General features: G+C 43.5%; 1 protein-coding gene across 1 annotated transcript; it reads left to right on the forward strand.

Moving 5' to 3' along the window:
• Nucleotides 1-57: 57 nt before the first annotated feature.
• Nucleotides 58-8480, forward strand: EEF1AKMT2 (EEF1A lysine methyltransferase 2). The gene is made up of 6 exons (XM_063339646.1): nt 58-190; nt 849-914; nt 1459-1573; nt 5536-5643; nt 6553-6769; nt 7523-8480. The coding sequence occupies exons 1-6, from the start codon at nt 99-101 to the stop codon at nt 7648-7650; spliced, it is 726 nt and encodes a 241-aa protein (XP_063195716.1). The 5' UTR covers nt 58-98; the 3' UTR covers nt 7651-8480.
• Nucleotides 8481-14458: the final 5978 nt, after the last annotated feature.

Genomic DNA, 14458 nt, shown 5'->3' on the forward strand with positions numbered 1-14458 from the left:
TCCCCGCCGGGCAGCGAGTGAGAGTCCTCCAAGCTGCCAGAGCGGCGGCCGCGGGTCCTCTCGCGGCTGCTCTCTATGGTGCCGAGGTGCTTCCGGGCATGGCGGTGGCGGGGGAGCGGGCCGGGCGCCCCGCGGGGCCGGGGTGCCGGGAGGAGCCCTTCAGCCCCTCGGTGCTGGGCACCAGAGAGCAGTGAGTGGTGGCGGCGGGAGGGGGGGACATTGGGGGCGATGAGCCGCGGCGTGGCGGGCATGGGGCGGCCCGGGGAGCTGCCCGGGGAGCAGGAGGCCCGTGCTGTGCCCCTCGTCTGGTTATCCGCGGCCTTCCCGCTCCGGGCATCGCCAGCTCGGTGTCTGACAGACAACGTGCGCCCGAGAAACGTATCTGTCTAGGTAATACTTGATCCTTCCAGTTGTCTGAAGGGGGCCTACAAGAAGGCTGGAGAGGGACTTTTTACAAGGGCATGTAGTGATAGGACAAGGGGTAATGGCTTCAAACTGGAAGAGGGGAGATTTAGATTAGATATTAGGAAGAAATTCTTTACTCTGAGGGTGGTGAGCCCCTGGCCCAGGTTGCCCAGAGAAGCTGTGGCTGCCCCATCCCTGGAGGGGTTCAAGGCCAGGTTGGACGGGGCTTGGAGCAGCCTGGGCTGGTGGGAGGTGTCCCTGCCCAGGGCAGGGGGTTGGAACTGGATGATCTTTAAGATCCCTTCCAACTCTTAACCATTCTATGGACATAAAGTGGCACTGCTACATAGATACAGCCTTCCCACCCTTTCTTCCCCTCACCCTTAAATCTTGATCTTTTCCAGTATTAATTGCAATATCCTGTCCTTTCCCCCCAACTCTAGCTGGGATGCTGCATATGAAAGAGAACTGCAGACTTTTGAAGACATTGGAGATGCAGGGGAAATTTGGTAAATAAAATACTTCTACCGGAGTGATTCTCTTATTTCGTTTTTAAAACAGGCATTGCAGAAACACAGCCAGCAATTTGGTGGGACACTGAATAGTTCTGGATGTTGGCAAAATGGTGGGGAATTTTAGTCTTGAAGCCACTGGTTCTTCTCTTGCCCAGTTTTGCGATGCCGATTTCTAAGTTGCACTTGGGAAGCTGTCATTACGCAGAAAGTGTGCTGGTTGTTGGGGTGGATGTTATTAACAAAGGTGCTTTTTAACCCTCAGCTCCGGTTTATTTATGCAAGTTGCGGGTACTGCTGCCTTTTTCAATATATGGAGGGCTTAATCTTCCAGAGTTGGTGTTTCAGTGAATTTTAAGGCCATGTGATTAATTTTAATTCAAACAAAGTGAAAGTGGAATATGGACTGTGTCAGTTGTTACTGATGTGCTTCAGTAAGAGACACTTTGCAAAAGCTGGAGAGAGGGCCAGATGAAATAAATTTGCTGTGCCTTTTGTACATTTTTGCTCTCTGGATTACTTGAGCCCTTGTTTTTCATAGGTTTGGAGAAGAAAGCATGGTTCGCATAATCAGATGGTTGGAAAAACAAAAGATTCCCCTTGACAGCTCTGTGCTTGACATCGGAACTGGAAACGGTGTTTTGCTGATTGAATTGGTTGGTATATTGTGAAGTTTGTGCTTTTGGTATAGAGTCAATGCTCCAAACACAGTAGCTTAAATACAGTTCTCACAAGCAACAATAGTAACCATGGCAAGCTATAACTTACATGAAAGACAAAAAGCCAGCAACCTAAATTAAGACTGATTTTGTGGGTTTTTTTCCCATCAACAGAACACTGATTACTGTGCGTCAGGTTTTATATTTTCATTGGGTTTAAGAGTATAAGTGAAATGAACTCGGTGCTGTTGATATGCCTTAAAGAACATCCTGTCACAAAGACAAGGCATCATTGCAAGTGGCCGCCAGGCAGCCCGTGGGACTTGGGTATGTCACTCCTTGCACCAGCAATGCTGGTAGGGGTTTTAAAAAGTGCAGACCTAGCAACAGAATGTGTGTTGTTCTACCAGATGGAAATACCTACGTTTTTGCTAGACACGCTCAAACTTCTAGTTTCTTGGTACTTCCCAGATAGTCAGTACTTCAGATTTTGGAATTCATGGTATTTCTTTAAATCAGTCAGCCTGAATATCCGTTATTTTAACTTTACCTTTCTGTTTTCCTATATTTGAAAATGCTTTTCTTCCCATTGTTGTGTAAAACGCTCACAGGTAAGGAAATTAAGTTGAGTAATACACAAAGTACTCTCTTATGCAAAACCAGACCCTTTCTCCATACTCAGTTGTGATAATAATACTCATTATCAATGTAAAAAGTGGTTAAACCCAGTTTCTTTTGTAAACAACTGAAGAAGTTTTAACGTTTCTTTTCAAGAAGTACACATTTCTGCCAGTGTGGAAACCCCTTACCAGATGTGTTCTGAACTGCTACGGTTGTTGCTACGCAGTGATACAAGATGTTTAGGAGCTGTGGTGTTTTTTTCCTGATTTTGATTGAATATAGGAGAGTTGGTAAAGAAAGGAGCTATCATACTCGAGCGGTTTCTGTTGTTCTACATTCTCTGTTGGCTCCATTAATTGCTGGAGAAATTGAAAGGGGTGAAAGTCGAAGTCGGGCTGATAATGGGATTTTTTTTTTAATATGGACTTTGATTTTAGGAGAGTTTAAAGCCTTTATGGGGATTGGCTGCTATGCTGCAGAACAGGAGAAATCATATCAAAAGTAGAAATTGCTCATGTCATTAAGATAAATTAATTTTGAAGCTTAATAATGATGATTGTTAAATGCAATGCTAGCTAAATGCAATGCTAGCTAGCTTTCTCATTGTTGAAACATGCAACAGAAAAACCTTATTTATAAAACTTCAATTTTATCCTGGCACCACTTACAAATCTGAAATTACTTTTCATTCTGTAATGGGAAAATGACAGCCTGTTAGCTTTTAAAAACTATTAAACTACCATAAAAGCACCCTCCCCCCTTACATTAAGCACCTCAAAGTACTGTGGTTGCTTTAATAGGAAATTTTCAGTCCGGCTCCCGTTTGAAAAGTGACTTCAAAATACACTGTGTTTGTTGTTTCTAAATAATTCAGGATCTCACTTGCTTAGTTGATGTGAAAGAAATTTTTTTGTGTTAGCTGCTAGGCTTTGAAAATCAAGTTAGGATTCTTTTGTCAAGCACGTCGGCTGCCGTAGAACAGTTCTGCTGCTGGAGTTGGGCTCGATAATGTGATAGGAATGGCAATACTGAAAAAGGCAGTCAGGCTTTGGTCATGTGGGACGTTAGTAGCTACTTGAGGGTATGTATCAGACCATCATCAGGACAGGAAGAGGTGCCGTAGAGTACAGTTCTTTGGGGAATACGGGACCTTAGTACGTTGTTAACAGTAAGGAATAGTAAATGGGAGTATAGTAAGAAAATTACTCTCAAATGCAGCTGGGTCTAGGTGAGACATTGTCAGTTCCAGCAGGGAATATTGCACAAAAAGGAGGCAGACTAGCCATCTGGCAAAGAGGTAATAAATGAAGTGAAACCAAGAGAGACTGCTGTATCCTGTGTGAACTGGCCCCACTACCCAGCTAGAGGCAAAACATCCAGCCAGATGTCTTCTACATGCACACTGCAGGGATCTGCCCATCTGTAAGCTCCAAGAGAAATGCTGCTTGGAGGCTTCTTCTCTTCTTTCTGCCTCCTTTGAGGATCTCGGAGACGTAAGTGGGACCCCATGCTGGTTTTATATGTGCAGTAGACCATGGTCCTACCGCTGCTAACTTGAGGAAGCTGGTAGGCTGCAGTGATGACCTAATTCTTCTGCCTTCCAAAAATTCCTGCTCTTCTAAGGAAACGTTGTTACCACATGGAGCTCTGTCCTTGTCTTTTTTTTTTTGATTCTTATGAGTATTGGGGGAGTCAACAGTATTGAAAAACTTCTCTGAAGTGAAGGGTATTCACTACCCAAGTGTGGGTGTCTGCTTGGCAGTACCAGAAGCCCAAACATGGGGCCATGCTGATTACGTTGCAAACTCCCCTCTGCTATTTAATCTGCTTTTTCAAGAAGCAGCAGAAGAGTGCTTACAAATACCACCCTCAGGACATGAGTCCAGTTGCAGGATGCAGTGTGGTCATGTTTGGCACTTGAGTGAATGATCCCTTCCTGTCCATAGGGAGTCAGGCCGTACAGGTTTAGCAGCATTTAATGTTGTTTATCCTTAAACTTTCCTCCTCTGCTCAGGAGACTATAGGAGTGAATGGGAACTCCCTCAAGTGACTCAAGCTCTTCCTTTCCAAACAGAGGAGCTGTTGTGGGAACTGCTCTTCCACCCCCAAGTCTTCAGCACAGGCATCTCAGGAAGCTTGGTTTGCTCTGGGGAGGAACGTGGGCAGAAGCCTGAGCAATACGCTGTTCTTCATCAAAAGCAAACAACGTGGTCTTTGTGTTTAGCTGAAATTAGTCCTCAATTAAGAACAGCTGGCTAGTGCTGAGCTCACACGGGCTGAAGAGCTGCTGGAAGGACTGTTTTAAAAAATTCTCATAGTTTTCCTCACTGTTGAGGTATCGGCCTTTGGAACAAGTAAATATGCAGCTGATCGCTTAATGCTAATTAAAGTCCATGTATTGTTCAAAACCAAAACAAACCTAAGCCTCCTCTCCCTGTCTGCTTGCAGCTGGCCTTAAGGTTGTAGCTCTTCCTGTTAGGTTTGGATGTGGCCAGACCAACTGAGGCAGGCGATACCCAGATCTGGTCACCACAGCTTCTGCCTCGGATTGAAAATGTCACTGCCACCTCCTACGTGCCCAGCTCCCGGTGTTGCAAAGCCCACCTGCTTTGGAAAAGGCTTGCTAGGATCTCACTGCCTGAGTTCCCTAAAATGGGTTATCATTATCTGCCCCAAAGTTAGATTAGCGGAAAGTCTTCTGTATGCTCTTTTACGTGGTGCATAACCTGCCTGAAAATTGCTGATACAAAGACCTCGTAGCATGCAAATAATTGCATTCAACTAGACACTGGCATGAATAATTGGAAAAATGTGAGGTTTTGCAGTGGATTTCTGTACTAATAAAATGCATTACGTATTTTGGCTCTTACCATTTGGGTTACAAACCAAATAATTGCTCAATCTCAAATGTTATATAAGTGTCAGAGAGGTTTTCTTCTTATTTTGAAGCATCTGGCATTGGCCCATGTTTTCATCACTGAAAATTTTCGTCACTGAAAATTCCTGGTTTCTAGGTTACTTTTGGTGCAGATAAGAGAGCCTGTTCCCCTCCAGGGTATTACTTTTCACAGTTCTGCTCAGTTTTCCACTTGTTGACATAAACCAGCTTTTAGTAAACAGTTCTTTTGATGAGCTATTACACGAAAGGGAATTATTTCAGCTCATTCCCCCAGCTGTTTAGCTCTTGTAATGGTAACAGGAATAAAAACGAGTAAAAGGTTGGGTTTTTTTTTCTGTCATTAAGAGGAGGAGAGATGAGATGGATTATAGATAAGGAATACATTTGCTGCATAAAAAAATTGCTAGCACACTGATTAAGATTCTCTGCTTCTGTCTAGGCAAAGTCTGGCTACACCGATCTCACTGGGATTGATTACTCTCCTTCTGCAATACAACTTTCAGAAAAAGTAAGAGAGAAAGAAGGGATGTCTAACATTAAATTCAAGGTAAGTTTGGAGAGAAAGTTTACTGAGGAGATAAAAGCAGTTGAACCAAGATGAAATGACCTAATTGATGTTCAGATGTGCTCAGTGTACTATATGAATGATGCCTTTTGACATTTGTGAGAGAATTCTAACCAAATAAATCTGTATTTACAAGAAGATTTTTGTCTTCTTTTTTTTTTTTTTTTTTTCCCCCCCCCCTCTTTGTAACAGTCATTAGGGCTGAAAAGATTTCCCTGCTTCTAGCAGGGAGCAGAGTAGTGGTTCGCCATTTGGCAGGTTCTGTATTTTAGCCGCTACATTCTGAGTTTCAGATTTGACATAGGGGATGAGATCCTTAAGTGATCGAATCCCTACCAGTAGCTGTGCAGCAGGAGGTTTTTGAGAGGCCCTGCTGGAGCAGGGGGCAGGACCAGATGACCTCCAGAGGTCCCTTCCAGCCTCAGCCATGCTGTGATTCTGTGGCTGCCTTTCATTCTGAGCGCTCTCTCTGCTCTGCTGTTGTCTCCTCCAGCTCTGTACCTCTATGATGTCTCTGCTCTTGTACGTCGATTGTAATCTCTTTGTGGCAGGCACTGTCTATTCTGTATTTGTACAGCGCCTAGCACGCAGCACCTAGGAAACCAGGGATCAAAGTACAAATAATGATTTAAAGAATGAACTTCAAGTGTGCTTGAGCTTTAGACGGATGGGTATATACACGGGCTTTACAGCAAATAGATCATCACATAATACGCAGAGAAGAAAGACGCTGACATGGCACTGTAAGCGTGAAAAGCCTGTGAGTTACCTTTTCCTAAGCACGCCCATTGTCAGGTTTGAGGCTTCTTATTTTAAAGTATTGGTTTGCATTAAAGATTCAGGAGCTCCTGAGTAGAAGAATGTTTTCACATTTGTAGACTTCTGGTTTAGGTAGAAGACTTCCTGGCTCCATCAGCTGAGCTGTCAGGATTTGAGATTTGTATTGACAAGGGGACTTTTGATGCCATAAGCCTTAATCCTGATAACGCGGTGGGAAAGAGGAAGCAGTACGCGAGATCTCTCTCCAGCGTATTGAAACCAGAGGGCTTTTTCCTCATAACATCTTGCAACTGGACTAAGGAAGAGCTGTTGAACGAGTTCAGAGAAGGTAAGCCGAACCATCTAACTGCAAGGATGCAATGAATAAATTTTAATATCTGTGTTATCACATTGACTTTCTCAAAGCAGGATTAGACAAGGTAAAGTGATTAGTTAAGTGCTTCCCTCTCTTTTCGCCAGGAGTTACAGCTTCTGTGTTTGCCAGTGCCAACGAGCCAAGGGAGGAAAGGTTTAGTTATAGTTCGGGGGACAAGGATTTCGGTCTAGTTACACTGGAAAAGGAGGGGGTTCTATACCAGGGTGATGCATTTTCTCTTTTCGTCCTTCATTATCAGATCCAGTTCACCCATCTGATTGCTTTGAAATTGGGGTAACGTTGTTACCTGTATTTAGGGGAACTGGCAGGTCTGTGACCTTCAATGTCACCTCCTCAACAACCTCTCTGATCCACGGGAAAGGGTGTTTTTTACATGTCGGTTAGTTCTTGAATCTCATGCCTGAGGCTTGAAACTCAGTGTGGATCTGAAACAACCATCCCTTCTGGAGAACTAAACTTACTGGCAGGTTATCATCTTTTCTGCCATTAATTTGTGTGAGTCGGCCAGCTAAGATTTTTATTATCCGTGGAAGGGTTTCAGCTGTATAAAGCCGCGGTGCAGCGTAACAATACAGTCCTATAAACTCACAGAGTAACTGACTTGCAAGTTTTCCAGACAAATAAAGAATGGTTTGCAAAGGGTTATCCAAGAGGAGAATAAAATTACTTCCTTCTAATAAAAGCATTTTAATTTCTGTCTGGCAGGATTTGAAATTCTGGAGGAGCTGCCAACACCCAAGTTTTGCTTTGGAGGAAGAATTGGAAACAGTGTAACGGCATTGGTTTTCCAAAGGAAAAAATTGAGGCCATCCATCTCGGACAAATTAGATTAGTTGAGAAAAGTCTGAACTTTAAACCTGACAGAAAACCCCAGACACGTGTGTAAATAAATGCTCTTTGAGTGCACAGTAAAATACTATGTATGGAACTCTAAGGGACTATAAAACATTGCCCTAGAAACATTTTGGCGTTGCATAACTTGCCCGTAAATTTTGTCCTTGCTGCAACCTCACTTGTTCTAGCAAAGCTGCAAGTTTGTGAGAGAGAGAGAGAAATAAGGCGTTCTGAATGCGGAGACTGGTGTTTGTGTTTGGAACGTGAGGATTATCTGGTATTTAATTTCTGTATTGATAATGAGTGAGCAATAGAGGTGAAGGTATTCTACAAAGCAAAAATCTCATTTCTCTGTGGGGCGGTATAATGGGGAACAAGCTTTTGCGACGTAGGTGCTGGAGCTTTTATTTTTTTCTTAGGTGATCATGAGTGTAGCTGTTAAGGAGGGAAATGGATAAAAAAGTTGTACCACTTGCAAAAAAAGGACCGGTTAGTGCTTTAAATTCAGGCTTTCAGAGGTTCTCAGACAGCGGAGTTCTGTCTCCGCTGCAATAGCTCAACCCTTTTCCCACAGAGGGAGACTACCGAGTGTTTTTGAAAATCTCACTTGCCTGACTGCGTGCGTGCTCCGTCAGTTATTTCCACTGATCCCATAAATCTATAAAGGTGTGATGTTACAATCTCACTAGCGTGTCACATATGCCTCTTTCATTATTGATTTCCTATACAGTAATGTCTTAAGAGCCAACAATGACTGTATGTTTTCCGGTGAATTTCTCAGGACAGGTTTTTAGCTGCATAAATCCATAAGAATTTAAACCATAAATATAAATTTTTATTTTTTTTTAATTAAACTTCTGTGTGGGATCCATTTTCTTAATTTCTTTGCCTTTATTTCTTCTGTTGTTTTGTGTTTTCAGAATGCAACTATTGCTTGAAAGGTAGGAAAATAAGATTTCTTTATGCCTTGACAATAAAATGCAGGTGACAATAAACTTGTTCTTTCAAACATCAAGCAGGCCCTATTAGGCAGTTGGGTTTTGTTTCACAGGCAAGGTCATGTTTGCTTATCAGAGAATTGCTTCTCCTAGTTTCCAGACTTCTCCTAGTTCCCAGGGTTCAGGAGATCTTTAAGGGTCAAGAAATACTTCTAGTCCTTTCCCAGGATAGGAAATAAGGCATTATTTGCACAGTGGTGGGTGTGATCCGTCTGGTGACGTCTTCGAGGCAGGAATCCCGAAGTCTTCGATTTTCTTTATAAAATGGGATATACTGGTTCCATTGGAAGAATGGTCTGTCGGCGGTGGTGAGAAAGCTTAGTTCCAGTGAATAGCTCTTTGCATATTTGGCTAGGCTTGGGTTCCAAAGTGCCAAAACCTGAATGTCTTGTTACCGCTTGGGTCACTATTGTAGTACGATGTACTGCATCCGCCCAGCAGGCTCCCCGCAGCCAAGAGGAGTGCTACGAAATGTAAGTGGTAGTTCAGACAGAGGATTTTTTTTGATGGAGTAATACAAAGGAGTCAAAGTACACTACTGATAACAGCCTCAATAAAAAGACTATGACGTTTTTGTTGCCAATTTGGCATCAGGTAGAGTTAATGCAAGCAAATTTTAATTGGCAAGTACTCTGGCAGGATGTGTTTAGGGCATCTGCCTTATTCCCATCTGTAAGTTTTGCTAATGAAGGCATGATACATATTTAATCATGGAATGAAAATCAAGTCATGGCTGTCGTGGATTTTCTTTTAATCAATTAGGAGGAATTTAACTATAGATTCACATTCCATAAGATATGTAAGGCTCAGGGCAAGTGTTGTTTTCTCCTCTTCATAGGATTGATTATTATGAGATTTTGTTCTCTAGGTAATATTTTAATATAATTTGTAAAGCTAAAAATAAGCTTCCTAAAATGGTTACACAGAAATTTTACCATCAGAAATCATGTGTGTCATGCAAGTTGTATGATCAACCGCTTTCAATTAGTATTTTTAGCAAGGCATTTGGAAGCAATGATAGTAATTCACTGTTTTCTCTTACAATCATGTTGCTGTTTTTCAAACGTTCTGGACAACTATTGTATTTCTTTTTGGAATTATTTCCTCCTGTATGAATCAATTTTTGATGGGGGAGGCTTCTTAGTGATGGGGGAGGCTTCTTAGTGGTGGGGAAAGGCTGAGAACCAGTCTCCTCTTCCAGCCTACCTCATTATTTGCCCAAGGTCATGGATTATTGAGGGCTTCAAGCGTTTCCCTACCACTTCTGGGAAGTCCATAGGCAGGGAGCCTTCAGAGGTAGCAGGTGGTTCTTCTGCTTTACCTTTGGCATTACGGGATCCAGTCATAAGGTGGTGACACACAAACTAACATCGACACTAAAATGTCATCCTGCTGCCTGAAGGTGTCACGGGCCTGTTGTTAGGAGCCTTAAATGCTGGTGGTCTGAAGGAGTTTGGGACAGGAGTGCGTTTTTCCCATGGACAAGGGTCTGGCCTTTATCCATAGGCATTCATCTTCATATCTCTATGTTGTTCTGGGGAAGAGTTCCCGTGCCTGTCTGCTTCTCAGGTCTATATAAAAGTTTTCTGGTAACGTGCTCAAGAAAGGTGAAAAGAAAGAGCCTGCAGATAGGTGTCTTTACAGGGAGGAAGGTTGAGGAGTGGAAAAACGGAGGGGCCCTCGCAAGTGGAGGGGTTTTGATTCCTAAATTTGTAGTGGCCCCATTTTAGTCTCAAACGAGCACACAAGCTGTTGCTTGGAAGCTAATTTCTGCATCTGATCTGGAGTTCGCATATCCTTTGACAGGCCCAAGCACTTTCAAGTATCACTGGAGAGTAGAAAAATGCTTGTAAAACATGCTTTAGGAGATTTATTTTATGGCAATAATAACCAAAGGCTTACTATTTAAAATCTGCTCTGTTGGAAACCTGGTGTTTTTTGAATAATGGGGTCTAGGTAGCAGCTCTAACACTGACTGAAACAACGCCTTTTTACTGCTGAGTAGGATTTGGAAATGACATGTCAAAGAAATGTCCTTGATTTGGGGCAGTTCATCTTGCTAGATGATTCTTCCTGAAGGTATGATCTCTAAAGGTTGATGCTTTTCAGTGAAAAACTTCTTAAAAAAAGAAGAGGCAGGGCAATATGCGGTGAGTTAGGAGGAGCGAGTCTTTGCTTGGTAGTTTGGGGAGTGTTTCCTGGCAGTTCATGAAGGCTGGTGTCTTCCTGACTACGTGGTTGTGTGACTCTTGGTGTCAGCTGTAACGCCAGACTATAGGAGAATAAATGCAGCGCTTTAAATACATTCTACTCTTACTGTTTTGCTATCCGAGCACCGTATACATGATTTTACTGTCAAATTTGAGGTTTGTGGGTAGTAAAACTAACATCTTCCACGGATCTCAGCAGCAGTTGAGCCCACAGACCTTTCCTGCAGTGCCAGAGATTAGGCTGGATGATGCTGCAGAGCTGGCGTAACTTTCCGGATCTGGGTATAGTTTTGCATAAAATGTAAGCAAGCGTTTTATGTTCCCTTGTTGATCAACAACGTGCCAAAGGATGAAATTCTCTCAGTGACAGTGGGTTTTGTGTCTGGCTTCGTGAGCCAGGTGCCAAACTCAATGAGATGCCTGGAAAGACTGGAAAGGGAATGGAGGGGATAGCCAGTGTCCTCCAGAGGGATCCAGAGCCTTGAAATGAAGTCTGTCCATTTCTCCCTAAGCCATTAAAACTCAAGACCAGGATGCAAGCTAGATCTCATTTTTTAAGTCAGGTGTTTTCAGTGGTCGTATGTGGAACTCCAGTGATACATGAGCTACTTGGAACTGGTAGTTGGGAGCTGGGCGGTGTGGATCATGGTGGGCTCTCTCGCTGGCTTGACCTCTTCTTCCAGGAAGACGGGGGATGGCTTTTAGTACGTAAGCCCTGACAAGCAGCACCTCCACCAGCATCTGTGTTTGGCGCAGCTCAGACATCCGATACCTGACTCCTGATACCTGCTATTGCCAAGCAAACTGCATTTAGGGATTCTCTTTTGATTTACTGGGAGAGGCCGTTGTATTTGTTGTGGGGCTTGTACTATGGAAAGAGCTGGGAGCGTTTTACCCTGGGGTTTTTGGGGTGTATCGGGGAAGTGAACTGTCAGGATGAAACATCTGAAAGAGGAGAACAAGAATTGACTAAATAAAAAGTGATTTGAGATGTCAGATCTAAGGGAGTTTCTACAGATGGGACTCAGCTAGAGTGTAGGGTAAGTAGGTTCTCAAGACAAAAAAACCAAAAAGCTGACTCTTCCAGCATCACAGTACTTTCTTGAAGTAAATACTTCTATAATCATGTTTATATAAATGAAAAAGTGAGAAATACCAGACGTGAAAATCATGACACAACTGAATGAACACACAGAAAATTCAGAGGGAAGGATCATGTTCCCTTTTGGTGACCAACTTGTTATTTATAAGAAAGGATATTCATTTAATGGTCCTTAAGGAACAGAAAGAGTCAACTGCATTGCTGTCTGTAGGCTGTTTTTTAAATGTTAAGTTTTTTTTGAAGGCTTAGGCGATATGGAATTAATATTCTGTTCTTGAACTTCAGTATAATTCTGCGGTCTAAAACAAAGAATTTCTGGGAGCTACAATTTTTTTGAAGAGCTGTTGGGTTATATCAGAAACACTAACAGAATTATGGCAGCTACTTTTCCAGACAGGGCCAGCAACGATGAAGCACGTAATTACAGGCTTTCTATCCTGTCAGGAGAATTATTTCTTCAAGTCATTATTGAGAGCATCAGGTTGAAATAACTGTTTGTGTTATGGGCTCACCCTCTTGGTTTCAAAACCAATGTTGCAGCACCATTTCTGAAAACCAGGAACGGCCAGCTGCCTTGACCGTATCATAGGATTTGGGGTACTTGACACCTGTAGCGACGGGAGACTCTCAGCTTTTTTTACTTTTTATTTTTCAAACAGTTTTAAAAAGGAGCTTTCAGATGTTTGGGTTTTTAATCCTGCCATTGCTGCCTACAGGACAGCTGGTCATACCCGAGTTCAGAAGCGCGTGTCCCACCACACAGGTCTCAGGAGAGCGAATAAAATGTGCAATAAATAGTGGCGTGAGCAGACTGCCCCACAGCTTCAGTGTAATAATAACGTGTTTCAAAGACTGACCACAGGGTGCCGATATGGAAGCTGTGCCTGTGGTTTGGGATTTGCTGTACAGATCCAGAGTGCTCTCAGAGGCTGGGCTGACGTCTTCAGAGGGTTTGTGTTACTCTTGTCTTTAAGCAATGAAAAAGATTCTTGTCTGAGGGAAGGTGTCTGTGTCTAGAAATGGAGATGTTGTCTCGTGTAATTATTTCGGTTCTGCACGGGGTTCTGGTGCAGGCCGTGACGTCTGCGGGGCCGAAGGGTCAGAGGCCTGAATGGGCAAATGAGGCGATGAACTGAAACCGCTCACTTAGAACAACCGGGCTCTGCGTCCAGGGGTACGAGGTGAACCCACGTGTGGCTTAGACAGAGAACTGGGAAACTACGAAGCCGAGCTGACGCTGATCTTGGCAGCTTTTTTGGAGTTATTTTTATGTAAGGATGAGTTCTTGAATATCTTTTCTGGTACATTAGGCACAGCAAGCTCTTCTTCGTCGTTGACACTGGCTTCCATGTATTTCCACGTTCCAGGAATGCACTGGCAGCACTGTAGCCATTGTAAGGAAAATCTGCGTACATATACTCTGCTATGTCCGTTCTACTGTGTTCCAGGGTGCCTGGTAAAAGACTGCCAAAATTTATGTTATTTCATACCAGACAAAATCTTTAAGTATGGTATTTAGCAACATACAGCAGAATTTTCAGTGTTTTGGCACTCGGGTTTCTTTCCCAATCTTGGCATGCCGAAAAGTAAAGAGCACGACTTGCTACAACAATAACTGCTTTATTTTATAGGCCCTCTAAGCACTTTAACATATCAAATCGTCTCCTGTAAAATATGTGGAGAGCGCAGAATAAATAATCGCGCCAGGGCTTTGCGTTGCCGTAAGGAGACCTGCCTTTATGTTCCAGTTGCTCGCTGCCTTTTTTGGGGGGTAAAAGCCTTTCTGGGGAAGGCTGCGATGCAGAGCGTTACCTGTCCCTTGGCTGAGTGGGGGGCACGGGCACCTGCGGAGGGGACGGATCCACCCTACGCCTTGGCTGGAAGTACGTTGAGCATGACCTAACCCTTGCAGGGAGCAGCTAAATTGAGGAACAATTAATGGATACCCAGGGCTTTCAGTGAAAGGGGATGAGGTGTTATAGCCTGAAGACAAAGGCGGAAAAGGAACGCTGGCGCGTTTCGTTTGACACAAATAAGGGAAAAGCCAACCTGTGGCGTAATTTCCATTTGTTAAGTAGCAGTATAGCTTGAAATGAGCCCATTTCTAGGTTACTGGCAATTAAACGGAGTGCTGTCAGGCAAACAAATGATGTAGCCGCCAGGTAGCATATAAATTCTGGATAATCACAAGCGCATAAGCCCGTGCTGGAAAGGCAGAGCTAATAAACACTAGTGAGGGAACAGAAACGAACCTCAGCACAGTCACTCCAGCGGCCAAGTCTTCATGGGCAGTGTCACACGTCAAGCAGAGGTGGGAAGAATGTGCATTTATTGAGTAATTTGAAATGTTGATAGGGTCGTGAACTGAAACCCCTCATTAGCAGCACAGAAGACATGCAGGCACGGGGTGATAAGCCTGAGTCCAGCCGGAAACAAGAAGAGGCAGGCTGAACGTTCGTCAGTTAGATTTGCTCTAATGCTTCCCCTAAAAAACGAG

This window comes from Chroicocephalus ridibundus, chromosome 6, assembly GCF_963924245.1.
Source record: "Chroicocephalus ridibundus chromosome 6, bChrRid1.1, whole genome shotgun sequence".
Taxonomy (NCBI): Eukaryota; Metazoa; Chordata; class Aves; order Charadriiformes; family Laridae; genus Chroicocephalus; species Chroicocephalus ridibundus.

What these genes read in the sequence shown, in the direction of transcription:
- EEF1AKMT2 (XM_063339646.1), top strand. Translation starts at nt 99, where the DNA reads ATGGCGGTGGCGGGGGAGCGGGCCGGGCGCCCCGCGGGGCCGGGGTGC. An exon ending in GTGCTGGGCACCAGAGAGCA is followed by an intron (nt 191 to 848) that starts GTGAGTGGTGGC and finishes CCCCAACTCTAG; the next exon opens with CTGGGATGCTGCATATGAAA. An exon ending in TGTCTAACATTAAATTCAAG is followed by an intron (nt 5,644 to 6,552) that starts GTAAGTTTGGAG and finishes CTTCTGGTTTAG; the next exon opens with GTAGAAGACTTCCTGGCTCC.